We start from the raw sequence: 26,217 nt of genomic DNA, 5'->3' as shown, positions 1-26,217 counted from the left end.
TTTCTTCCATACTAAACTATTTAAATCTAATTTTCATTCTCAGCATTAGCTCTGATTGAAGTATTTTGTTTCTTTATGGGTTTTTTTGTTTGTTTGTTTTTTAGGGGGCTGGGGAGGGAGGTGAGTAGGTTCTTTGTTTTGTTTGTTTTGTTTTGTTTTCTAATTTATGTGGCTATCATCCAAATAATGGATTAAGAACAGATTAAATCTTTAGCTATTCCTCTCAGAAGTAGTTGTTCATACAAAGGATGATGTAGGATATTCCTAATGCTGGGGTCTTGCTTCTTAGTCTTCAAGATAGGCTTCAAGAGGGTATGAAAATTAAATAAACTCTTATTTGAGGCATTTCAGTGACTCTTTTTTCCTCAGATGCCATTTGAGATAGGCCTGTAGGCTCCGAATCACTGATTCTATTCTTGGTCCTGCAGTAACTCACACCAAATCATACTACAAGTAGTTACATTTCTTATTCTCAGGAAAGATTTTACTCTGCTTATCCAAATGAACAACACAAAAAAATCTCAAGGCGTCATACCACAGTGTGACATTTCTCAGCACAACCACTTGAGGTGTGCTGGTCGAAACTTGCAAGAACATGAGAAGTGAAAATTGAAAAAAAATGTCTTGGAGAATGCATTCTTCATTGCACTACTTTTACAGTGAAGACTAGATGTCTTCCTATGAGAAATATGCAAGTTCAAGAAGAGGTCATGCAGAAAGTCAGGCTAATTAAGCATGACAGTACCTGTCTAGCCTTAACATCTAAAAAGCAATAAGGACCAAACCAGAAATTAAATATTGTTTGATATACTAAACAATAGTTGCAATAAGAACAATTAATAGCTTATTAACATGCACTTGAAATCTTAGAAATGAAATAAATACAAAAGATTAAATTTGAAATATGGTCTGTCTCAAAGTATCAATTACACAACCCAGCTGGCCAGATTGTGGCAGCCAAAATACATGCATGCGGTAAATCTTTTGCTTTAATGTCTTTCTGCTACAAGATTCAGTTTGAAATCTCTCATGGCGATGCTAAACATAACTTGACAGTGTATTCAGTCAGTGGAGCTGTGTAATGTCTGAGCTACTTACAAAATTTCAGGTATGCAGAATAATACTTTGACATATTTTGGAGATACCTTTCTTTTATGAAAACATATTTCACAAAATACTAGTCCAAATTAAGCAAGATCATCATCTGATCTGCCTTTCTATATATAACAGTCCATTAACCTACCAACAGATACTCTTTAAAGAGATTAAAATATGCTAGTTAGACCAAAAGAGTTCAGTTTGCAGAAAATGAAGCTCTTTGACAAAGGTAGAAAGAGAAAATAGGCTTTAATAAGGTCCATAACTTCTGCTATAGCTGTAACTGATTTGGTAAAACGGTCCGAAAACCTAAACCACGCCTATCCGACAGAGGGGAAAAAAACCCTCCCAATTCTGAGAATATAATCTTGAATTAGAGCAGGGAAATCCCTGTTCACTGAAATCTGGTGATCAGCATGTGACCAAGAACTATCCAGAAGGAACTGAAGAAAGTGTCCCCTGACACTAGATGTTATACAACCTTCTGATTTTACTTCCTCTCCATCCACAATAAAACAGATACTTGGAAGACTTTATTTGCTGTAATCTCCTCTTTTTCAAGAAAACATTTAATAAATTTTATGTCATTGGGCAAAATATTCATTCTCAGCTGCAAAGATGACTGGTAAAAGTCCTGAAACATCATGCTTGACCAAGACCATTTTCTTAATGCAAAGATGCAAGTACTGCAAACACACGATAGCAATAGAAGAAATCCAGAACAAAAACTGATACATAATCTGTGATGTTTCTTCTTCTGTTCATTGAGTTATTGCTTGATCTCTTAGGTCATGATTCCAGAAAGCAAAGCATACCTATTTATCACTCTGCATTTTCCACTTACAGTGCTTTAGTAAGAATAATCCTAATTAGGTTCTTAAAGTATTATTATGAGAGCTAACCAAATAATTTCTCAAGGGTTTATTTCATTGATTTTGGTATTTTTGTCCCTTAATTTGTTCAGCGAATAATTTTTCATATTAGTCAACTAGCTGTATAAGATGGTCAAATAGTATTTGTTGAATTCATTTGATGACTGATTTGTATGAAATGTTGGATAAATTATTCATGACTAATTGGTTCCGTTATTCAAAGAGATCTAATTATCATCCCTAGTTTTAAAAGGGACCTGTATTCCGTACTACACAAGGTAAAATAAACTAACGAAAGTACAGGCTGTACGTTTGTGGCACAACTGAAGTGCATCATCCTCTTAACTGCTTTTACTCAAGCTCCTACAAATGAATTGTGTAGGGCACTGTGCCCTTGAAAAATGCAAGCTGACTGCCAGTCACCACTCCACAAGGCAAACCATTCCCCTTCACTGTTTCATCATGTTCCCATGTATAGTCTCTTGAACGCTGGAGAAGGACTTTTTACAAGGGTGTGTAGTGATAGGACAAGGGGTAATGGCTTTATACTGAAAGAGGGTAGATTTAGTTTAGATCTTAGGAAGAAATTCTTCACCACGAGGTTGGCGAGGCACTGGAACAGGTTGCCCAGAGAAGCTGTGAATGCCCCATCCCTCTAAGTATTCAAGACCAGGTTGGATGGGGCTTTGAGGAACCTGGTCTAGTGGACGGTGTCCCTGCCCAGGGCAGAGGGATTGAAACTACACGATCTTTAAGGTCCCTTCCAACCCAAACCATTCTATGATTCAAAGGCCCTGTAGTTATTATATTTTTACCATGCCAGGGAGGGATATGAACATTTAGAATGAACAGTGGCTAGGCACTAATTCAGAAGACCAGAGATAAATTTCCTGCTTAACTGGTCTCCCCCAGTTCCCCATTAACAAAAAATGGAGATGTAGTACAGCCTGATCTCAAGCATGTGTTTAGGAGATACATTAAGTAAAAACTGAATTACTCTGAAACTATTGTAATAGAATATTAAGTACAACATGATATATGTATCAAAAAGTGGTCCACGTATCTAGACATTTAACAAATGTCAAACCCTGCTTTCTTCTGAGGTGCCAGTACCCTGCATTTGAGGTGCCAGAACATGTCTGTGCTGAGTAGTAGTAACTCTGACTGGCACATTCTTTAAGTGGCTGAAAAAAGAGCTAAATTCTTCATGGTGCTGGGGGTTATGGGCAAAGTATATTATTTTTAGCACTACAAGTGTATTTTTAACTTTCCTGACTCTCCACCCTTTGCAATTTGATTTCCTAGTGGCTTTTGAGACGAAAAGATGCCATTTTAGCATGATTTACATAGCTACCATATTGGTCTCCGTACAAGTCTTGAGTCAAGCTGAAGGACATGTGGCACCAGCTGGGTTTCTGCTACTTTAATATTGCTTAATAAGGGTTGAAAATTGTCCCATGTCACTTCTAGGTGAGTAATAGAGAAAACTGTAAAAACACAAGAGGCTTTGTGCATGAGGCAGTGAACCTACTGTAGCTACATATAATAAGGAAACAATCTTCAGGGGTCAGTTACCTGTGGTTATGTGGTAAAACTCTACGCTATACAGGCATAGAATTCTGGCTTAATATGGACATTGCTGAAAATCTGTGTTAACATTTGTAAAAAGAAGCTTATCTTTAGGAAGAAAGTAAAAATCATACTGATTAATATTAGAGTGAAAGTCTATTAATTAACTTTTCAGTCATGGGAGCCATAAAATCACAAAGCATGGAACGGTCGAAGTCGGAAGGGACCTCTGGATATCATCTGGTCCAACCCCCCAGGATAAACAGGGTCACCTAGAACAGGTTGCCCAGGACTATGTCCAGATGTCTTTTGAATGTCTCCAGAGATGGAGATTCTACCACCTCTCTGGGCAACCTGTGCCAGTGCTCAGTCACCCTCACAGTGAAAAAGTGTTTCCTGATGTTCAGACAGACTCTCCTGTGTTTGTGCCCATTGCCCCTCATCCTATCACTGGGCACCACTGAAAAAAAGCCTGATTCCGTCTTTCTCGTACCCTCCCTTCTGGTATTTATGTACATTGATAAGATTCTCACTTAGCCTTCTCCTCTCTGGTCCCAACAGCTGCACCTCTCTCAGCCCTATCTCACAGGAGAGAGGCTCTTCCTTTAATCATCTGTGCTCTTTGCTGGACTTGCTCCAGTAACACCATATCCCTCTTGTACTGGGGAGCCCAGAACTGAACACAGTATTCCAGGTGTGGCCTCATTGATGGACACACGCAGTCCTGAACTTCTCTACCCACAGTCCAAGCTGCCCAAATGTAAGTTTTTGTTATATAAATAGTAAATACAGGTAAATAAAGCAGCCACAGGAATACTGTCTAGCCCCAAGTCCAACAAGCATAGAGAGTTTGTATCCCTCAAGCTAAACTCTCTTTCCTTCCTCTGTCCCAGAAAAAGATGGTTTTATTGCCTGCTGGGAATGGTCTCTCTGCCGTGCTATCCTCTAAAGCAGGGGTGTCAAACTCATTTTCACTGGGGGCCACGTCAGCCTTGTGGTTGCCATCAAAGGACCGAGTGTAATTTTAGGACTGTATAAATGTAGGAGTAGCTAGTCCTAAAATTACATTCAGCCCTTCGAAGGCAACTGCAAGGCTGACGTGGCCCCCGGTGAAAATGAGTTTGACACTCCTGCTCTAAAGGATGCTAGGCACTGTTTGGGAAAGTGCTCACTGGCATGATCTTAAATCACATCAGGGATTATGCTAACAGATAAACAGTTAAACAGTGTAGATGACTGCAAGGACAGTGTTTAAGCTTGGGCAGTCCCCCTGTTCAGTTTATTTACTAGTATAGCTGTGAGCTTTCTTTAGAGAGTATTTCCTTGGGCACAGCACTGTGTGAATTCAATTACGTGACTTCTGGGCTGGTTCTGGATCATACATGATTTGTTTGGAGAGCAAAGAGACAGGGACCTGTCTATATTCATCCAGATGGGCACACATTAAGGTATTAAATATTGTATGTATATTATGTATATCAACTGTTCTAAATCAACTTCAGTAATATAATTTTTGAAGACTATACACCTACTTTTGTTTGATATATTTCAGGTAAGAAATGAAAGGGATTCAGCTCAGACTCAGATTTTACAGGAACGGCCACAGAACTGAGTGACACCCCCCACTACTCCTGGTCTGAGTTGGTAAAATAACATTATTGGTAAGTTAAGCACACTGAGGCATCTCATAAATGCTTTCCTAAGCACACATATTTATCATAGCAGAACCGTCTGTCAGCAGCGTCTTTATAAAGTCCTATTTTCAAGGATTTATAGAGCTGACATATGTATCGTGGGGGGACAAGCCTACATTTGCAGGGCGATGAACTTATAGGTCTTTACCTCTGTTTTCTATGATACTTTAAATGTTGTGTTGTTCACTTTGAGAAGCAGTAAGATGTAAGACAAGCTGATTTTCTTTGTGAACAGCTCCCAAGTATAAAAGAAATCCACTTTTCTCCTTTAACTTATATATATACAAACTAGACTGAAATTTTGTGCAGCAATAAGATGATGCTTAGATGCTTGTGTAATTTTAAAGAAGCTTTAGCTATTTTTAAATGTTCTTTGGCACAAGATTATTTCACAGTGTGGTCTAATCGTATTTAATATTTTGAAAAAGGAAATATAGAAGAACGGATACATCTGATCTGGGTTTGAAATGCCTTCTTTTGTCCAACAAGGACCCCTTCCTGCCAGGCAGACTTGCAGATCTTCAAAAAATATCAGCACCTCACCAAAAGTTAGCCAGGTAAGTTAAACCACTGAGTAACATGAAAGAGCATTTCCCACTGTTTGAGTTGCTTATGAATGACTTCTAGTAATAACATAAAAATAAAAGGGTGAAAATCACTACAGAATCAGTGGCATGAGGATCAACACTGTAAATAAATGTTGACATGAAATGTAAAAGGTAAGAGCAGAGGAACAGTACTCTAAAGGGATGGTCTTCTGCTCAGGCAGGTCAAGATGAAGAAATCCTTTAAAATTTTTCAAAATCCCGAAAATATTTCAAAATCCCTTAAATATTTCAGAATATTGTAATCTTTAAATGCAAAAATAGCAAGTTAAAGAGAAGCAATTTGCTTTACTTTGAAGTACCTCAATGTTTTCAATCACTAAATGTGAATTTTTTGTTTTGCAATATGAAATTATGAATATTCAAAGCTGTATGTATATTACCTACAGTCATTGCCTTGTTTGTACTCTTTGCCAAAATACAGACTCTAAGGAAATGAAATAGAAATGTATTGCTGTCCAAGTCCATAAGGTACGTTTAGACATATTATATGCAGCTGTTGCAGAAGAATAAAATATCAAAAATGTAAAATGCAAAACAGTTACAGGCAACTTAATGTTGGTTTTTTTGCAGCATGAACACTAAAGGGATAGAGCAATATGCAGACAGCTATATAAAATAGGAAGGTTTCTCTGCAGTGGGGAAAATTGCTTTGACACTTTATTCTGTTATTCTAAAAGTAATGCTTGCTTTGGCTTACCATGAATCACAGGCCTCAATTAAGTTGGAATCTAATGAAACAGAAATACATCTCGAAGGAATTCATAAAAATCTCCTCCAAGAGGCAAGCCAGATCTGAGGAATGACAGCCAGACTACTACTTTTCAAGCTACCAAAGATTTTTAAACATGCTACAGAAGTGTTGCACTCGGTTGAGAGGCTGGGAAGTTATGAAGCACACAGCTGTATTAGTGCCCTCTGCTGAATGATTAATGGAGCAGTGGCCCTTGGAAAAGGAGGCAGAGTAGTGAGAATGTCAGTAAAGTACATCACGCAGGCAAAAGCATTGTCCATGAGAATTGTCAAAGGAGCTCTCCCCACAATGGTATTAACCTGGCTGAATGCTTTGGCTATGGAAATTAATATATGGCTGTAATTAATATACCTAGCATATACCATGGTAGTAGATTTATAATGTAATATATACAATGCATTACATCTAAGCATATAAACGTATTTAGGTAGCAGATAAATGTATAATGCATATGCTTTGCAAAGAAACTTTTTGTTAAGCATACTGAAAAAAAGCCCACTGTATTTCTTCATCTGGAGTTACTTTACTTTTTCAAGACACTGCAACAGCTTTACTGTATAATCATCTCCTATTCATATATTTGAAGGTGAAGTTCTAAATTTGATAGCAAAAAGAAATATCATTTCTGACTTCCTAGTGTGCAGTTAAAGAATTCAAGGTATTATAAAATTACTCAGCAGGTCACTCTTCCAGTAAATCTCATTTATTCACATCTCGTTTTCTAATAAATCAAAACATGTCTTACCTATGACCCCTATAAAAATTTCACACAGTGAACATGAAAAAAGGGAATCTGATTCATTTTTCCATTTCTACAGTAAGACAAAGCTTCTTTAACTCAAACATCAGCAATATACAAAATTAGAATAATACACATTAACACAAATTATTCTTTCTTAGGTCCATTTTCCTCCTGGCATTTCTTATCAGAAATCTGACTTGAGAATAAATAATAAGGGGTTTTTTTTACACCAATGATTAGTAATGAATAAACAGAGCAAGTACTAAAGCTGGCTTTGCACCTACTGAATGCTGCAAGTGTCTGTACTCATTTGATATGCATCTAGCAAAGCTTGGATGTTCCCAGAAGGCCATTCCATGAACACTGAGAGAGCAGCGTCTGCTAGTGGTGCCTGTAAGTCACAAAGAAGACAGAAAATATATCAGTGAGAGTAATTGGAAAGAATGAACCTTATTTAAACTACTTTCAAAGCTATTTTAAAAGTACACACAGAAACAATTTCAGACAATGATCTTCAGTATACAGGGAGTAGTTTAAGATTCTGAAACACATTTCAATGTTCACTTGGTGGGTTTTTAGCAGTGTTTACTTAATTAAAAAGATTTTTATGTTTTGCTTCATTTTCATCACTTTGTCTGATAAGTCCTGTCAAACTGATTTCTTCTCAGCTTTTTCTCTCCAGCTATAATGTGAATATATATGTGTATACATGTATACACACCACAGACCCATGCATATATGTAACCTATGAGAGACAGAGTATATGTACATGTATATACTATATGTATGTATATGCATATGTAAATATGTGTGGTTTGTATAGATGTACTCACATGTAGGCATATATATTTAAGTATACGAGCCTAGTAATGACTATGTCTAGAACACAATGCGAAAGATTTCTCCTCTCTTTCATCATTGTACAATTTCAAAGTAATACTGTACCTGTGGCATTGAGAGGACATCGATTGAATGCCATGTCCCCAGCTGGGGTCCTTTTCCACACCATTGACATCAAATAGTCTTCAGGACATATTTCATAAGGTGCTGCCATTTAGAAATGAGGATTTAAATAGAAACATTAATGCACAACAGATATTTTATATGAGAAAAGTAGGTCTTCAATCTTGTCCTAATTTTTCCTGAGATGTATATGTTAACATCGTTTGGTTTAATTTTAAGGATGAAGTACAAAAAGGAAAAACCTGAAATTTTTGTATAGTATCTGTCTTTATGATGGTATTTATTTCATAGAGTCTGTGCCTTTATTCTCTTCAGCAAACAAACATTCTTTAGGTTGTAGCTGCAATGCTAATAGATTTGAATCTTTTACTGATGCTCTATTTTGATCAATAATATTAAGCATCTATCGGAAGATTATGATACTTAGAATGTTATAAGTTGTGATGCTTACCTTACACTAAAGTTCTTAAAGATTTTTCTAAAACTTGAACTGCATATGAAAGAATCAGTTCTGAAATCACAGTTGAAACATTAGAAGTGCTAAGGGTATCAAATAAGAGCTGTATATTCTGAAGACCAAAAAGCAGGTTATTTCTTTGAAATGTATTTCAGTACAAATTCATAATTAAGCAAGCATAGTCAATAATGTGGGACTGAGTGGCTATGAAACAAAATGGCCCTTTACTTTACACCATTTAAAGGGAACAAATATTTTTCAAAATTTTGTAGTAACAGAGCTGTATGGGGATAAAGAAGCTTCTGCAAATGCTTCATTTTATTTTCATATGCTCATGACTTACAGGTTGCTTTTGCTCTTTGAATTTTTACTGTAGATACCCAGTTTATGATTTCTGAGTAAATTAGATTAACACAGTAAATATCTTGCTGAAGTTGTCTCACAACATAAAGCACTAACAAATGGTAGTTACTGAAATCTAATTCATTCCAAGTTCAGCAGAGAAAAGCCGCGAGTTGTTTAAAAGTATTATTATAGGTATTTCAGGGAAATTGTAACCCTACTGTATTGCAGCAAAGCCATTACCAAACAAGAAAAAGAGAAAGGAAATTCTATTACTATAGCAGATGGGGTGATCAGGCAGAAAGCAATGATTCACCCATGGTTGAATGGGAAATCTCTAGCAGACACAGGAACGGACTGCAGATTTTGCCCATGCCATTACCTGACCCATAAAACTGTCCATCTTGTACTCCTGCTGACAGAAGAATGAGGTGAGTAAGGGAACTGAGCAGACTTCCACACAAAGCTGTACCCTCTTTTTGTGGAGAACAAAAAATACCTTGCAGATGGCTCAGTAATACTAATATGAATCACGGTTGGGCAGAAAAATTGCTTGCTAAATTTGCCTCAACATCAGCATTCCTGAATCATAAATCAAGGCAGTTGGTGCTGCTTAAAAAGCAAGAGATCCATTAATGGCAAAACCCAGAGAAAGTTGGTTATATTTGTAGTCTAGAATACTAACCCTGCTTCAGACATGCCCAAAAAGTGAATGCATCAGGCCAATGTTACAATGGGAAAAGCCAGATTTTGATAAACATAAGCCATCTGGTGACATAAGCAAATGCAATTACCATCCTATTATGACCTCATAAACAAAAGAAATGTTCTGATTTGGGAAGCATAAATTAACATAATGAGGAGGTACCATTATAAATTACATAAATTTGCGAAAGCTTAGAGCTGTTTGAGAAGTATATTTTTCATGCAGCTGTGAATATTTCAAACGTGTTCTGTTCACTAAACAACACTTTAGGTGTTGATTCACAGAACTAAAACTCCGTCCCAATACTGAATGTGGGGGTTTTTTTCTGAAAAAAATCTATAAATACATATATATACATTTACACACTTATATACAGAGTATTTTCTCTTTTATGTTAGCTAGTTACAGGTAATATCAGAGATTTCCCATCTGACTGAAAGGATATTACTTGTGTGCTTTTGTGTCACACTTTTCAGAACTCAACATTATGTTTTAACTTAAGCTTAGTGACAGAGATATTCTGTGCACCTGTGTGTTGTGTTCAAAGGCATTCCCAAGACCTGGAGTTATCAGGAAAGAGGTGCAGGAGCAAGTCAGAGCTTGGAAGAGGTATCACGTAGCCCAGGCAAAGAGGTTTTCCTGGTCCCTGGCTGACTCTGTGCCTTTCAATGCATTGTACAAATACCTTGGATCAAGGAATGCTCTGCATAATAAACAAACTAGTTCTTCCCAAAGCTAAAGTATATCTGGCAGAGCTTACTAATCAGATATCCACCCACGTTTAAGCATTTGTGAGGCTCCAACGCATGTTGCCCATGGAGACATTGCAGTCATGCTGGAGGGGTATTACATCTGAGTTAAAAAGCCTCGCTGGCCCTGCTGGCTTCGCTCAGGACCAGTTCAAGTGTTCCTGTAACTATGGCACAATTAATTCATAACACCCACAGATAAATGTGAGTTAGCTGTACAAAATCATAGAAAATTGCTAAAATTTAGAAGCATACAGCAAATACTGAGGTAAATTTGCTAAAATTGGCATATAAAAGCAGATGTCTCTTTCACTGGCAATGTGATTCAGCAATATCTTCCCACACAGAGCATGTACTCAATTTTACCACATTATACCCCTGTATTGATAGGCCTGAACTCATCCCACCTAAGAACAAACAATAAAATCACTGATCTAGGAGCACAGTCTTGCTCTGACATTACTGGTGAGAGTACATGCATCTCCAAGAGGTAATCAACCCATCTGGAATCTGAAGAAGCTCTGTACAACACAAAGACAAAGCAAAAGACACACACAACCTCACCGAATTTACAATCTCCCTAGGCAGCTACTAAATATGGGAAAGGGTAATGAAAGGGTGAAGCAAGTTAGCCAATAGCACACAGTAGCTCACAAATGAAGCTAGAACTACAGCTCCTCTCCTGAATCCTAGTTCAATGCCACAGGCAAAATTGTCTTAAAAAAGGCAACAGAAAAAAGCTTTTGAACTCCTGTAGAATAGTGTTGTAATCAAAGAAAAAACAAAGCCCAAAGGTTTAATTTTATTATTTAGTTGTTGACAATTATTTGAATTTTCCCCCTTCTCACTTCTACCTTATGTAGCTAGTATTGCCTCTGAAGAACCTGGCTAGTCGTTGTGAGCAGTTGCACACCATTATCCTTTTGTTAACGAACAAGGTGGTCTATCCTGTTTTCAGTAATATTTTGGTCAATACAATTTCTATACTATGTTTTCTACCACTGACAATCGGCTTATGAGAAAAGTATTGAGGATCTGTTTTGAGTAAAATCTGGATAAAGCATAAATATTGGAACACGTATAGAATTATTATAGAACTATTATGGAATTAAGTATTTCTGGAAACCAATACTATATTATTAAGACCTAAGGTACTCTTAAAATTGAAGAATACTAAATCCTTAACACTTGCTGACCTACTAGGAGTGAAAGCTGAAGTTAAACATTTGGGATACAACAAGAGAGAAATGACTGAAGCCATGGTATCTTCAGATCTTTGTTTTTCATTCCCAGAATATTACACAATGAAAGGAAACAACCACAGTTTAAAATTTTTTACTCGTGAATAGAAATAAATCACAAAGAAAGATACTCAACATCTGTCCAGAAACCAAGCTGTCTGAGAAACTTTCAGATAACAATTCTGAGCCTGCCTTTCTTAGTGCTGCTTATATTCAGCTTCTAGGAGTGTCTGATGTAATTCGGTACCTTCCCAAACCATTCAAAGAGAATAACTGATTGACTGTGAAGAAAATCTTGTATAATGTTCAGATAATGCAGAACTGAAACTGCAAAAAGTCCACTCAAGATTTTCAGTTAGTCAAGTGAACAGCTCTGTTTGAAAAGTAACTTATTAATTGTGGGCAGCATAATAGAAAAAAGTTTTGTTCAGCTTTTTCTTCCACAGTTTAAAGCCAGCTATAATTTAACTTTCTGTAAAGCATTAAAATAAAGAAATTTGCTTATATTTTGAAGGATTATCTCTGTATAGAACTTTTCAATTTTGCTTGGTGTTTATAAAATGTAAATCTGTATATCATTTTATAAAATTCTGGTAAATTATCCACTGTCTACATTTAAATTTGAGACGCTTTAGTAAATGTTGATCTAGAAACAGATAAATTAAATCTGTTATTCATGTATAATCTTCTGCACAAGTATATCTTGTTAAAAGGTGCTTTAGGTTATGGTTTCTGTAAGCATACTTATTCTAATCTGGAAATAATCAAGTAAATAAATAAATTTATCAAATGGCAAATAAATCTGTGTGCATTTGACTTGTAAATACATCTGTAAAATATTCTATTAACAGCAGGTGGCAACCTTTGAAAATTGGACTGCAGCAATATTGTTTTACTTTTAAACATAAAAATGCAAATTATTTCAAGAATGGTTTTATAAGCAGAAGGTGGTTGATCTGAATGTCTGCTTATTGAGGAGATTCACATTAACCTTCTCTGATTGCTGTGTTTTCATAGAGGAAGTCTGCATTAACTATGGAAATTATAATTTGTTTAGGAATCCAATACAAATACTGTTTTGTACTGCTTTTCAAACGATGAATGTTTTATCAAAATTAAAGCGATCATTTTAGAAGTAAGTTAAATTTGGTTAACTTCTCCAGTATAGTATTATAACTTTATAGCTACAAATTGTCCTTTTGTTGTTCTTCGAATACGAGATTCATTGTTTTGCTGTACTGCAAATACCTTGAAAACTGTTCTTTGATGGCTATCAAACGATAAATGTGCTTCTTATGAAAATGTGGGCTTGACAACACAAAATTCACATCTGATATATTTCCCTTTTCCTGACCCAAAGCATCCCTGCCATTTAGGTCCTTTCACTGACTAGCAGAGAACATCACCATCGAAATGACTAGAAGTCAAAGAGATTGCTACACTGAATATTGCTGCTTTCTGGCTTGCAGTTCAGAACACAACATGGCTAAGATGCTACTTACACCTTATTTTGATATCTTACACCTACCCAACAGTGCATTCTTTTACTTTGGGACAATGTGTTTTTACACATAAATATGATCAGATTCAACAATTGTTTTTGTTTGTCCATCACTTCTGAAGAAGCTCGAGAGTACACTTTCACTGGCTTTCAGTGGGAAAGACATATTTGTTGGGAAGGCAAAGTAAAATGTGCTGCAAATAAATATATTTTGAATAGGAAAGACGTGACTTTTTTCATTTTAAATTACTTTGCTTTTTATAAAATTTTGCTCATGTCTTCTTTCTTTCTATACAGTAAGTTACAATTTTTCCTTTATCTTTACTGCACTGAAATTTATGCCAAATGCATTACAAAGACATCTCTTCCACACTGGACAAAAGGAATGCCACGATTACAAAACCAGACCTGATATTATGAAAAACAGTGCATTCAGAGAGATTTTCTGTAGCAAATCCTTGCTGCTCCAAATAATGTAGGCATACCTACACAATGATATATTTCCCTGATAAAATGTTATACTATGGCATTTTGATTTATTTAAAACATGATGCATTGCTCAGATATCCAATAGGGCTAGCTTACACTGAGCTACATAAGCACAATGCTGCTGAGAAAAACATCAGTGACGTGTAAAGCAAGGCCAGATATGGCTCTTTATGGCTTTTGCTCTATGGACATTGATCTGGTCTCTCCTAAAGATGGCCAATAAAGTAAGCCATACTGTAGTGTAGATAATAACAATTATTATATTTGCATCTCACCAGGACACCTCTGTTCACTGCATCTTCTAACTTCCTCTCCAGTTCCTTCACACTGTTGTCCAGTCATGGCAGCACCTTGACAGATCCTTATCCGCCTCTCCCAGCCACCGTCACAGGATTTGGAACAGCCGCTCCAGTGGCCCCACTGGTTCCACTGGCCATTTGCTGTTTGGAAAAATATAGTTACAGTGGTGACATAATGACAGTCATAAAGGAGGACAGATAAGTTGCTCTTTACTTGTGTAAGAGAAGAAAGCGTCCCAGTTATAACCAACAGTGACAGTCGTGGTAAATGTAGGTATGTGGAAGATGGGCAAGTCTCCGCTTGGCACCTAAATATGGCATTGTTGTCTAAATGACTTACATGTTAAGATAAAATAAAAAGTGGCACACATTAACTTACACTTAGACTGCAAAACAGACATTGTCCTTTCTGTGTTTTGTTTTGGTTTTTTAATATATATACTTGTATAGTGCTGTTGTAGCACTATACTTTACAGCATGCATCACTACCCTTTAAAAAACTACATAAAAACATTTTTTTCACATGGTGTTTTAGAAGCTTGATTTTTATATGCTCTGACACTGCAAATGAGGCTTAAAAGTAGGTATAAATGTAATTTACCCACCCTGGAAAGCTATTTTTACAGTGCCAGAGAATCACAAAGTAGTCTCGGTGTAAAAAGGAATCAGTTCATACACATTTACTTTCTAGGCTCATGAAACACTTTATCAAGTTTTTTAGGCCTCAAACATCTCTTTCTAATGTCCTGTAAATGGTGATAAAACTGAAAAGCTGATATGCAGCCCATCATGCACCCATTCCAGACATATTTTTCAGTTTTTCGTCTCATCAAATAGAATGATTGAGGCCCCAGGCCTCCCTCTGGAGTTGGCTGCTCTGCACCTTTGCAGCCCAGCATCCTGCCGGGGCACCCCCAGTCGCGGTCTCAGAGCTACGGGCAGGACCAGCCCCTGGGTCTCTCCCGAGCAGGAGAGATGGCGCCGCAGCTCCATGGGTACTCACCGGTGCACTCGGGGTTGTGGCACTCCCGGCTCTCAGCCCAGGGCCCTCTGCACTCGGAGCCGCCGTGGGCCGCCGCCGTGCACTGCCGGCTGCGCTGCTGGGTGCCGTTGGAGCAGGTCACCGAGCACTGGCTCCACGAGCTCCACTCCTGCCACTGTCCGTCGACTGCACGGCGGGCACAAAAGAGATGGACACAGCGGAGTTACCACCTGAGCCGGGCAGGGCCTCATGGCGCCCTTCTGGGGCAGGGGAGTTCAGCTTAGGCCTGAATGCAAGCCCTCAGACTGGCCCTGGCCTGAATACGCTTGACTTCTTACAGCGATCGAACACAGAAACCACCATTATGAGCTACTTTAAAATCCTTTAAAACTGTTTTCCTTTTTCTTCAAGTAAATAATGTTTCATGTCCTCTAATTATATACTGATATAACAAAGGATAAATTATGATTTTGCTTGCATACCAATCTTGTATCATGTAAACCCTGACCCCTTCAAAGTGATTTATTACAGCTGTGGTGATTCTGACTGTGAAATGAGGTCTCTTTAGTTAAATGGGAAAAGGAAAACAGGAATTACCACTATGCTTGACATACAGTCTCTGTTCTCTATACTTAAAATTCTGAATATATTTGTATCATTAAGCCTCTCTGTAAGGTAAATGATCCCAGTTCTTCAACATTCCTTTGAGGGAAAATGCAGGACAGAAACAGCCTGCCTTCCTCCTCAAGTCTGCTCTTATGTTTGCACATTGCATAATCTTCTTTCTGAATTTGTCAAGTTGAATTTTTAAACACTATAGATATGGTTTGGATTTGAGTTTGGATGAATATTCCCATGACTAAAGGTTTAGGACTTTAATTTTGTATATCAGAAAGCTTCTTGAGGTAAATTAAAATATTAAAACCCAAAATAATAAATAAATAAACCAATTAAGTTCTCATACAAGTGAAAAATTCTGTGCTCTATAACAGATAATAGGACTAGACAGTATTTTTGAAAATGGGTAAGCATTATGAAATGTGTCATTACTGATTGTGCTAATTCAGAATCCTGCATTCATACAGAGTTCAGCAATCAGCAGTTCCTCACTGCACCTGCAGTCACCCAATATAAACTCAAAATGTAAGTTGTAATACAATTTTGATTAACACTCATCCTTGAAAACCTGGGATTATAACTACTATGGCCATAAAAGCACCACTGCTGAAAATTAGTAACTTCACTTGGCACACTTGCCAAGGCCCAATTTCAGGATTCTTCTAAAGAAGGGTTGGAATAGCAGCTTCCAAATTTTCTGGTGTTAATAACCAAAATAGGAAGCAGAATCTTAAAGTGAGTGATTTAACATACTGTGCCTGTATGGGTGCACCACTGCTCAGTGAAATATGGAGGTAAACTATTTTACTGTTGTCTGACAGTAAACACAGAATGTTTCTAACAGTTCAAAGATACTACCCGTCTCTCTGATGTCCAGGATCTCAGTAACCAGTGAATTAAATGAAGAGAGGTTTTGAGGCTTTTTCCTAAAGTTCTATATTAAATATTCTATGTAATGCCTGGTTGTGAAGCACTTCTAAATGCAGATACCTGTCAAGCTATGAAGCTGCACCCCGATAATTTATTCAGCAGAAAATGGAAATCTTTCCAAACATGTTAGCTAGTTGCACTCATTAATCATAAAAGCTTTATGTGAAGAGGAAAACCTTAAGGAAATTACATTTCAATGCACCCTCTTCAGTTTGCTGTATACTATTATTTGGGGTAGGAAAGATTGAATCAATTATTATGGTGGCTTTGGAGAAAACTCATTCCATGGCTTCTCATATATATTTCATACATCTCCCTTCTTTACCTTTAGGAGCAATCAGTGTGCGAGTTTTCTATTTCAGCAATACCGTTAAAAGACTAAAGAATTCAACATGAAGATTCCCTTATAAAATGGAACATTCAAAGGACAGCAAATCTTAACATTCAGCAAAGATTTAAACTGTTACTTTTAAATGTAACCAGTATATAATTTCCTCTAGTGAAAGTCATTTAGGTACAAATGAATCTTCAAAATACAGAATTCTCAAATAACTGCTTATTTTGACAGATTAGCTGTAGTATCTTTTGTGTTTCTTCGCAACACTGAAGTGAACTGAACACATTAATTTCTTCTCTGCTATTTTTATTTGGCATTTCTCTTCTTGTCAACTCTGCTTCATGCTCATGTATCATGTTAATTACTTTTGTGTAGGCACATGTAAAACTGCACTGCAGCCAACTTGGCCAAAAACTGGATTAATTCAAAATTTTTGCAGCTGCATTCAACACTGAAACTTTTCCGCAAATTTTGTTCTAAAGTTGGATTATGATTTGCTGACCAGAAGAAAAGCAAAGCTCAGACACTAATTTTCATTTTTTCCTTCATCTCTGTTTTCAAATCATCAAACAACCATTTGCTAATGAAATATCCATCCACCCTTTTCAGGAAGAGCTCTGGCCATGGAGAATCTGTTTACAGCAATGTTGTGAACTACAGATATTCTACAGACCTACTGCAAGGGCAACCTTCACACTGTCAAAGAGAACTCTTGAAAGAAATTTCTCACATTACAGCTACCTCATACCTTTCTAATTCCTAAGTACTACAATGAGTTCAATAATCATAAGATATTGTTATATATATAATCTTCTTTATGGTTACTGAACTCATTGTAATACTTAGGTATTTTTAACATATATACACACACATATACATGTATAAGTGTGTGCATATATGCATACATACATATATATACACACATATGACAAAAAGGAGGCTGAGGGGAGACCTTATCGCTGTCTACAACTACCTGAAAGAAGGTTGTAGCACGGAGGGTGTTGGTCTCTTCTACCAAGTAGCAAGTGATAGAACAAGAGGAAATGGCCTCAAGTTGCACCAGGGAGGTTTAGATTGGATATTAGGAAAAAATTCTTCATGGAAAGGGTTGTCAGGCATTGGAACAGGCTGCCCAGGGAAGTGGTTGAGTCCCCATCCCTGGAGGTGTTTAAAAGACATTTAGACAAGGTTCCTAGGGACATGGTTTAGTGCTAGAGCTAGGTTAGGTTATGGTTGGACTTGATGATCCTGAGGGTCTCTTCCAACTGAAATGATTCTACGATATTGAAAATTTTGGTCAAAATTAATCATAATCTATGGACAAAAAATTTAAAATCAGTTTTGAAAGAATAGGTTATTTTTTTGAGTTAGTTTCAGTTTCAGTGGATGGCAAGTTTAACATGAAGCCCACACATTGTTTACTTGGTTGGGGGTAGTTTTTTGACAGTGGTTTAGAGGCTAACTCCCAGAAATGAGATGCTTAAAATCCTTACTTTAAGGGCTTAACTGAGATTTGAATAATGCCCTTGCTTGTGTCAGCCTTTCTTTCCATGCACATGTAAATTATATCCATTTTGAGTAAACTAATAAAAATTAATTAATTTTACATTTTCCCAAATGTTTGTTGTATGATGAATAAATAATTACAGTGACCCTCTGAGCAAACATAATTTAAACAGATATGGTGGACACAAACTGTGTGACCTCTGACTGTCTTCCTTTAAGACACGCCCAGCAAGTTGTTTGCCTTTTCATCCTCTAAGACCTACCCTGAATCAAGATTTCCTACACAACATACTGAGCCCTACAGAGAATCTTGAAGAAACTAAGGATTGTCTGCTTGTGCAGTATCTCAGTTACCATCCTGATTATATCCTTTAATCATTACAGTCAGAAATATGAATTATATTATCCTGTCCACTCACTTAGCATTACATTTTTTTTCCTGTGTGCAAAGACAATAAAAGAAATCACAAACAACCCACATCGAATGCACCGTATAAAAGCAGAGAGTTGCTATTTGAGCTCACCAGGGCAGAGTGCAATATTGCAAGGTTTATGCTGTGTTTCCGGGCCATCACATGATCTTCCCCCATACTGGGGAGGTATACATGACCTTGTCCTAGTTCTTTGGCCTCGACCACATGTGAATGAACATAAACTCCAAGGTGACCATTCCTCCCAAACGCCATGTACTGCAACAAACCAAACAGATTTTAACCAGAAGCAGACACAGAAGTAACAGAAGGTTTTAAGAATAAACAGGATCAATATTTTACATGGGAATTATTTTGCCACCTTCAAGGAAATCAGTACATAGGAAATCACAAGCATTGGCAAATAAATCCTTTCTAAATTAATTTCATTTACATTTTAAAAGTATGTTTTCTCTAAAACTTATTTAACTTTGAACCATTTTCTCTAATATTTAAACTAATCTCACTACCACATTTTTCTTTCATTCTTTTAAGAAAGATGGCTTCCCTTTTCAAAAGTTAGTTATGATATCTTTGGTGCCTGATGTCAGATATGTTAAATAGCTCTGATTTTCATGAGACTAGTCCATGAAAATCAGGCATATACTTTATGTATATGTGCACTCTAAAAACTTGAAGCAATCAAAATTAAGCTTTCTTCTGAAAATATAGGAATAAATGCAATAATTTCTTACTGTGTCACCATCATAAATCGGGGTTGTTACCTTAACATTTTTTCACTCATTTAAATTCTGGTGGAAAAATGGCAGTATGTGTGCTTGATTATCTTCCTTAAAAATTCTAAGACCACATAAGCAGGAGATCCATGCTATTTCCTTTCATTAACATATTCATTGATTTGACATATGCAGTAATACATGCATCACTCTGTCTTAAAAATGATCACTCAACAAACTTCAAACACCTTCAGAGTACACAATAAATTACAAACACATACCAATATTTTACATGCAAGTATTTAATAAAATTAATATAAAGAATCATAGAAGATGCACCTTTCTCTACCATATTTTTTTCCACTGTAGGAGAAACTAATATGCAATATCCATATAAGCTTACATACCACATGCATTCCATTTTCAGAAACACTTGGAGTCAAATTTTCAGAAAGTTCTCTAATATAGTTAAGCACATACTGGTAAGACAATTCCATGCATGCATTGGTAAAACAGTTCTTTATAAATTGAAAAATACTGCAAAAAAAACTTCATTTATTTTTCTTCTGCATAAATAAATGCAGTTGCACAGGTTTAAATTAGGCTCCGTTAGAACAGGAATGTAGTAATGAGAACTCCAGTGACGGAAGGGATTTAAGAAAAATGCAGAGATTTAGTACCCAGACTGAGCATCACACTCGGTATGACATTACTCTGTGGGTTTCTGCAAGTGTGTCTGTTTGAAGGGTGCCTGGAGGGTGAAATAATGTGTAACATCTCAGCTTATCATAGGTAATGATTCACAACATTACAGAAGAAATACATTTTCTGGTTTGTCCTCACTTTTTTCATCACTGTGAAAGAACTTCTTGTGTATAGGTTTCCTTTGCCCTGAAGGCGTGTATCACCTGCCCAGTTTCTACAAATAAAACCCTTATATGTAAGGATGAGAATAACATTTCCTGAGGTGAAATTCAGTTGCCAAGGGTGCAAAAGGAGGTTCAGGTCCATGGCATATTATCACAAAATCAAGAGTAAGATCAAGGAGAATTATACATATAGATAAGTTCTATTGCATTTCATTAAAAGTAAGGAAAATTGTCATTTCAGATGCTATTGTAGGTAGAAAGTTTTTTATCTAACTTTTGAGATATCATACCTGACAGCTCAATTGATTAAAGGTTTTTACTTGGTCATGTACAAGTGGTCAAAAAACGCAATGATTATTCCACATCCTACATGGCTAGCTTTACTAAAATGATCTTATTTTAAATATCACATCAATCTGCACTATATTAGCAAAAATACCCCCCTCAGGAACATTCCAAATTAATGTTTAAGTGACAGATTTTAGTCTAGTTATTTTAAAACCTTGATTAGCTGTGACATTTTGGTCAAAACCAGGAAACCTAACTCTTCTAAAGCTAGTAACTTGCTGACTATATCTGCATATAATTCATTACATTTTGTCTTTTCTCAACAGGTAACATACATAGACAACTACTCTGATCCAAACATATGATCAGAAAATTATTCTTCTCATTGGTGAAGTATTGGATTCTGAATCCAGACATATCTCTAAGACTTCATATTTTTAATTTTATGACAAAAATCAACCGATTTGTCAAATCAGATTCTAAACAGTAGTCAGTAACTACAATATAATTTCATCTCCTGATACAAAAAATGTTGATTAAGATGCTCAGGTGCAACAAAAACTTCAAAAAGTACAAAATGTAGCAAAACAATCCAAAATAAAAAAAAAAAATTCCATAAAAAATAATAAATTAGAAGAGTCTTGACACTATGTAAGAACAGGTTGAAGATTTCAGGGTACAAATGAGTTTTAAGTCTATTTTTTGATTTGGAGTTTTGATTTGATGATGTCAAATTGTTGTAAGTTAGTTGTCTTCATTTAAAAATGACCAAAACATGCTGAGAGGCCCTTTAAAGATACTTTCTTGAGCCAAAAAGTTGTATATCTCTTCTGGCAAGAGTGACTGCCTGTTAGCAGCAACATAGAATAATTCTTTTGTAAGCCAAAACAAAATGTTTCACTTTGGGTGGACTGAAGCTTACAGTAGCCTCTAACTGTTTGTGGTTTAATGTAAGCTGTGTCCAAAATCATCTTCTCTGGCAAATTATAGCTCATTAAGTAAAAATTTCACAATATCTTCTGGTATGTATAGACTTGTATATCTGAAACTAGTAGATAACTAATAAAGTCAAGGATGGAAAAGGTGTAACACCAAGAAAATCACCAGTGTCAGTAAGCAAATATCAAGGAGAATTAATCTGTTCAACGCATCACAAAAGGGTCCAGTATTATCCAGATCAGCTTTAAAATAACATCTTAATTTAAAATTTCTTACCTTTGAATATTTTTTTTCTATTTAATTTACATTTTCTTTCTTTAATACTATTTTCTAAATGCAAAAAATCCTATAAAATTTGATGAATTATAGCCAGATGAGCTATGCCAAATTACACCAGATGGAGAGCTGGCCCACAGAGGAGTTTCTGTTTTCTATAATTCAGTTTCAGATGCAAGGTTCATTATTTGGGACAAAAATATCCAGATTATTGCCAACTTATCTGTCAAAAACATTGCTAGCACAACGAGTTTGGATTACTGCAGAGCATCTTTTCCTTCTCTCTGCCACTCTGTGAACCTAATCATGTTGAAGTGAACACCCACAGTGTTCACAATACGCAACTGCTGTGAAGTAGGAGAAGGCGTGAGGCCATGCTGGCCTTCATCGTACAAGCGTATTTTGGGAGATTTTCATTAGGGTTTAATAGCTTTTGATTTGTTCAGCTTTAAACTGAAAAGATATTGGAAAGCTATTATAGCCATTGATGATTCATTGCAAGTGGTACCATAGTTTAATAGGGCTGAATTACTGCATCTAAGCAGATGCTACATTAAAGGATTCTTTTAAATTAAATTAGAGGGTTTGTATGCATGAATTTAAAGTCACTTAAGTGCCGTAGTTTCCTTTAGTATAGCTTAAATTGTCCAGTCAAAAATTTTAAATTTGCAATACATAAATTGAGCAAACTTTCTGACAGCTGCCCTCTAACCACATTTAAGCCGTACAGCTACTCTACTTCTGACAAGTATCTTTCTAATTTATAAATGTAAGTTTTCCTTACTCTTATTTTTTTCCTTTGAAATGAAGACCTGAACTTCCGCAGCATAGATTACTAACAATGAAGCTACAGGAATTAAAAATGATAGGGCTAGTTTCTCTGTAACAATTTTGTTAGTGTACCATGCAGGCACAGAATATATAAAAATGTGCAACATTTCAGCAATATGACTAAACTTCATTAATATGAGCCCTGCGGAAAAAAAAAAGGGGGGAGATAAGTAAAGCAGTCTTAGAAGATCACACCAGTCAAAATATAGCTTTTGAGCATACAAATGTTTGAAATGGTTTAGGGTATTCCTGCTCCAGCCATGTCTTGCTTTACCCATAAGCCTGAAAATGCTGAGCTTCAGCTAAATTTTGTTATAGAAGTAGTTGAAGGCAATAGAGAAGGAGAAATAGCAACTAACTGAGGTGATCTACAGGCATGGAAATTACATGTTCTTTCTTCTTGAAGTTTTAGCTGTGTTAGAAATGATCCACTAAGCTGAAATGAATCAGTGGCACTGCAGTAACGAATCCTGAGATGTCCTTGCTCACCAAAGAGCCAGCAACAACAATGATTACCTGAACTATTTTTTGTTGCCTACTATGTTGCACTTCTCTAGAAGGCTCTTGATTCCAAGACAAAATGAATTACCCAATGGACTCCTGTGCCCAAAATATTATTTGTCTGGAACAAATATGAATAAACCAAAAATTATGTAAATAATGTTTCCTTCACGATTTTGCTTGAATTATCAGGAGTACTACTTTGAAATTTTAAGGTTTGATTTCAATACTAATACATACACACATATATATATCTATATGAATATGTAATGATGAAGCTGGTGAATCCCATTCTCAAAATTTTCCAGGACAGTGAGATCACATAGAGATGTATTTCCTAACTCCCCAGCAAGTATCTTGGACACCAAAAGGAGTATGTGAAGGCAATAGATGAAAATACTCTGGAAGCCTTGCATTACTATTTGCAAGTTTAACAGGTTCCTTTGAAGCTTGTGGATAGATGCTTGAAATATAGTTCAGTAGGCCATGCTGCATAATTTTTTATTTTGAAGGGGCAACTTTTTGATTAGGAAACACTATTTTCTCCCTTTTACTAATCATGCAAACATATAATGGATATGCCACAGTAGATTTTTTATTTGTAGGTTACAAGGAGACACCACCATTATGTTTTTATATGTATATTGTTTCTAGTTTACACTCTATGATGTAAAATCTTACTGTGTTAATAGAGTCAAAAGCTGTATGGAATGAGTGGTATAGGTGTGGATACACAAGCCAGAACCCAGCTATGTATGCGTGTTTGGATTGTTTTGTCAAATGTGTGTTTTCATTATAATAGTGCACGAACTATGCATTTTTTTAATTCATGGACGGGGGATAAACCTGAACTGTGCAACTCTCTGAGTCAGGATACATAATATAATGAGGACAGAGGATATTTAGGCTAATGATTAAAGGGATGTTTGAAAAATTAATAGAACTGTGTGACTAGGAAAAGCACATTTCTAAATTGCTAATCTTGCACACTGCCACACAGTAGTGACCCTGTAGCCAGACAGAGACCAACATAAATGAATAAGGTTATTGTAATTATGTGAAATAACATGCAAGATTGAGCCCAGAAGACTAATTATTTAGGAAAGGTAACTCAAGATACATAAAGATTATCAGAATCAGCTGTCATGATCTGAAAAGGAAAATATCTTAACAGTATCCATTAGCTAGTGAAAATTGGTAGCTATTGCTCATACCAGGTATCTGGAAATGAAAGCCACACCCTGAAGTGGGAGTTCATGTGTAAGGAAAGAGCTCCTTTGTGACCTGAGAAATATGGAGCAATCTTTTTGCAAGAGCAATATTTTAGAAGTTTGCCAGACAATGTGATTTTTAAGATTTTTTTTCAAGCTAACTTTGACAGCAAATTAATTACCTTGGCTTTAACATTACATGTTTTGGTTTGGTTTGGTTTTTGTTTTGTTTCGATATGAAATGTTCTCACTCCTTCCTAGGGAGAATGAAGATATAGATGCCTTTACTCTTCTCAGGAAATACCAAATGAGCAGGAAAGCAGGCAGAATCGCATCTCATTGTGAGTGCTGGACTGTGTCTTTTATGTTCATACTTCATGCAATTTCATCAGAATCTGTAAATCTACCTCTGATTGTTTGGAATGTTTTTTCTTTTATTTTCTAGTTCCCTTTTTTTAACTTCTTATTTTTGTACTTTCAAGTTCAGAGTTCTTTTGTAATGTATCTTGCCTCTGACAGACTAAGCTAGCCTAACCTTCTTAGAAATAGCTGCCATTTTTGTATGGAAACACTTCAATTGATCAAATTCAGCCCTGTGTGGGGATTTCTACACTGAAATGTTAGAAAATCCAATGTGAATTACTTACCACACTAGTAAAGCATTAGGTGCTGAGAGCAGTTCTTATTACAGTGATGGTTTATCTAAATATAATATTTTAAGTTGCTTTTCATTATAAAGGTTTCCTAAATGCTTAGAATGCTGATACACAAACTCTGATGGGATCACATACACACTTCTTGTTGGATATTTTTCAACACACAGTAACAAGGTGGGAGTTTGATTCTACTTATTACTCACTGAGATAAAGTCCAGGGGATTCACTGTGTAGTTTAGTTTACTTCAAAAATGCAGTGAGCTTCCCCAAGAAGCTGAAGGTGGCTCACTAACCCTCTTGGGATCAAGTGTTACAAAGAGCTGAGGAATTTATGGGAGACATATGATTTTTTCATGTTTCAGACATAGCAGAGGAAAATGTAGTCATAGGGCATATGCCTTTCCTTTTGCTTCCTATCCCAGATTAATCAGATTTACAGGTAGAGTCTAAGGTAACAAGATGTGCCCTTTCAGCAACTATACTGAACATGCCTGTCTCTTCTCCTTAGTGTAGAACTCCTGCTGAACTCCTACTATGTCCAGATCTCTGAGACAAAAGGAGTAGGAAAACTGTGATGCAAGATACTGATGACCTTTACCTTGTGTCAGATGTAAGAGAGTTACATTTGTCTGATATTTCTTCCTTTGATGGGTAGCTGCTGCCCTTTCTTGCCAGAACAATGTATTTGTGCAGATAACATTGTCTGGCTCATTTCCTGGAAGACAGTATTCTAAATGTCTAAACAATTGCAGTGTTGAATAATATGTTATCCCACCCTGTTAATCAGTTTCTGCTTCTTAATGTATTGATGGTCTGGATTTCTTCCCTAGTTTGTACTTTGTGCTCACACTATACCTTCTTTTTTCTGAGTGAAAATCAGAAAATATAGACTTCTTAAAAAAAATTGAAACTGTCAGAAAAAAGGTACTCTTGTTCCATATCTTGGCTGTTCTGAAAGTAAAAATAATCTACATGATAAAATTTCACAGCTGAATAGAATTACACTTGTCTATTCTAATTGAAATGACCTTATGAAACTCATGTT

At 36.2% G+C, this 26,217-nt stretch overlaps 1 protein-coding gene across 1 annotated transcript in view; it reads right to left on the bottom strand.

Moving 5' to 3' along the window:
• Positions 1–26,217, bottom strand: part of ADGRB3 (adhesion G protein-coupled receptor B3) — a 445,550-nt gene that overhangs the window by 237,064 nt on the left and 182,269 nt on the right. The window contains exons 4-8 of the mRNA XM_065630898.1: positions 18,979–19,143; positions 15,085–15,249; positions 14,058–14,222; positions 8,280–8,381; positions 7,619–7,725 (exon numbers count right to left, since the gene is read on the bottom strand). Coding sequence (XP_065486970.1) covers positions 7,619–7,725; positions 8,280–8,381; positions 14,058–14,222; positions 15,085–15,249; positions 18,979–19,143 — 704 coding nt within the window. The remainder of the gene's footprint in view (positions 1–7,618; positions 7,726–8,279; positions 8,382–14,057; positions 14,223–15,084; positions 15,250–18,978; positions 19,144–26,217) is intronic.

The sequence above is a fragment of the Caloenas nicobarica genome, chromosome 3 (assembly GCF_036013445.1).
Source record: "Caloenas nicobarica isolate bCalNic1 chromosome 3, bCalNic1.hap1, whole genome shotgun sequence".
NCBI lineage: Eukaryota > Metazoa > Chordata > Aves > Columbiformes > Columbidae > Caloenas > Caloenas nicobarica.
The sequence above is the reverse complement of the archived record's forward strand: the minus strand, read 5'-3'. Positions and strand labels throughout refer to the sequence as shown.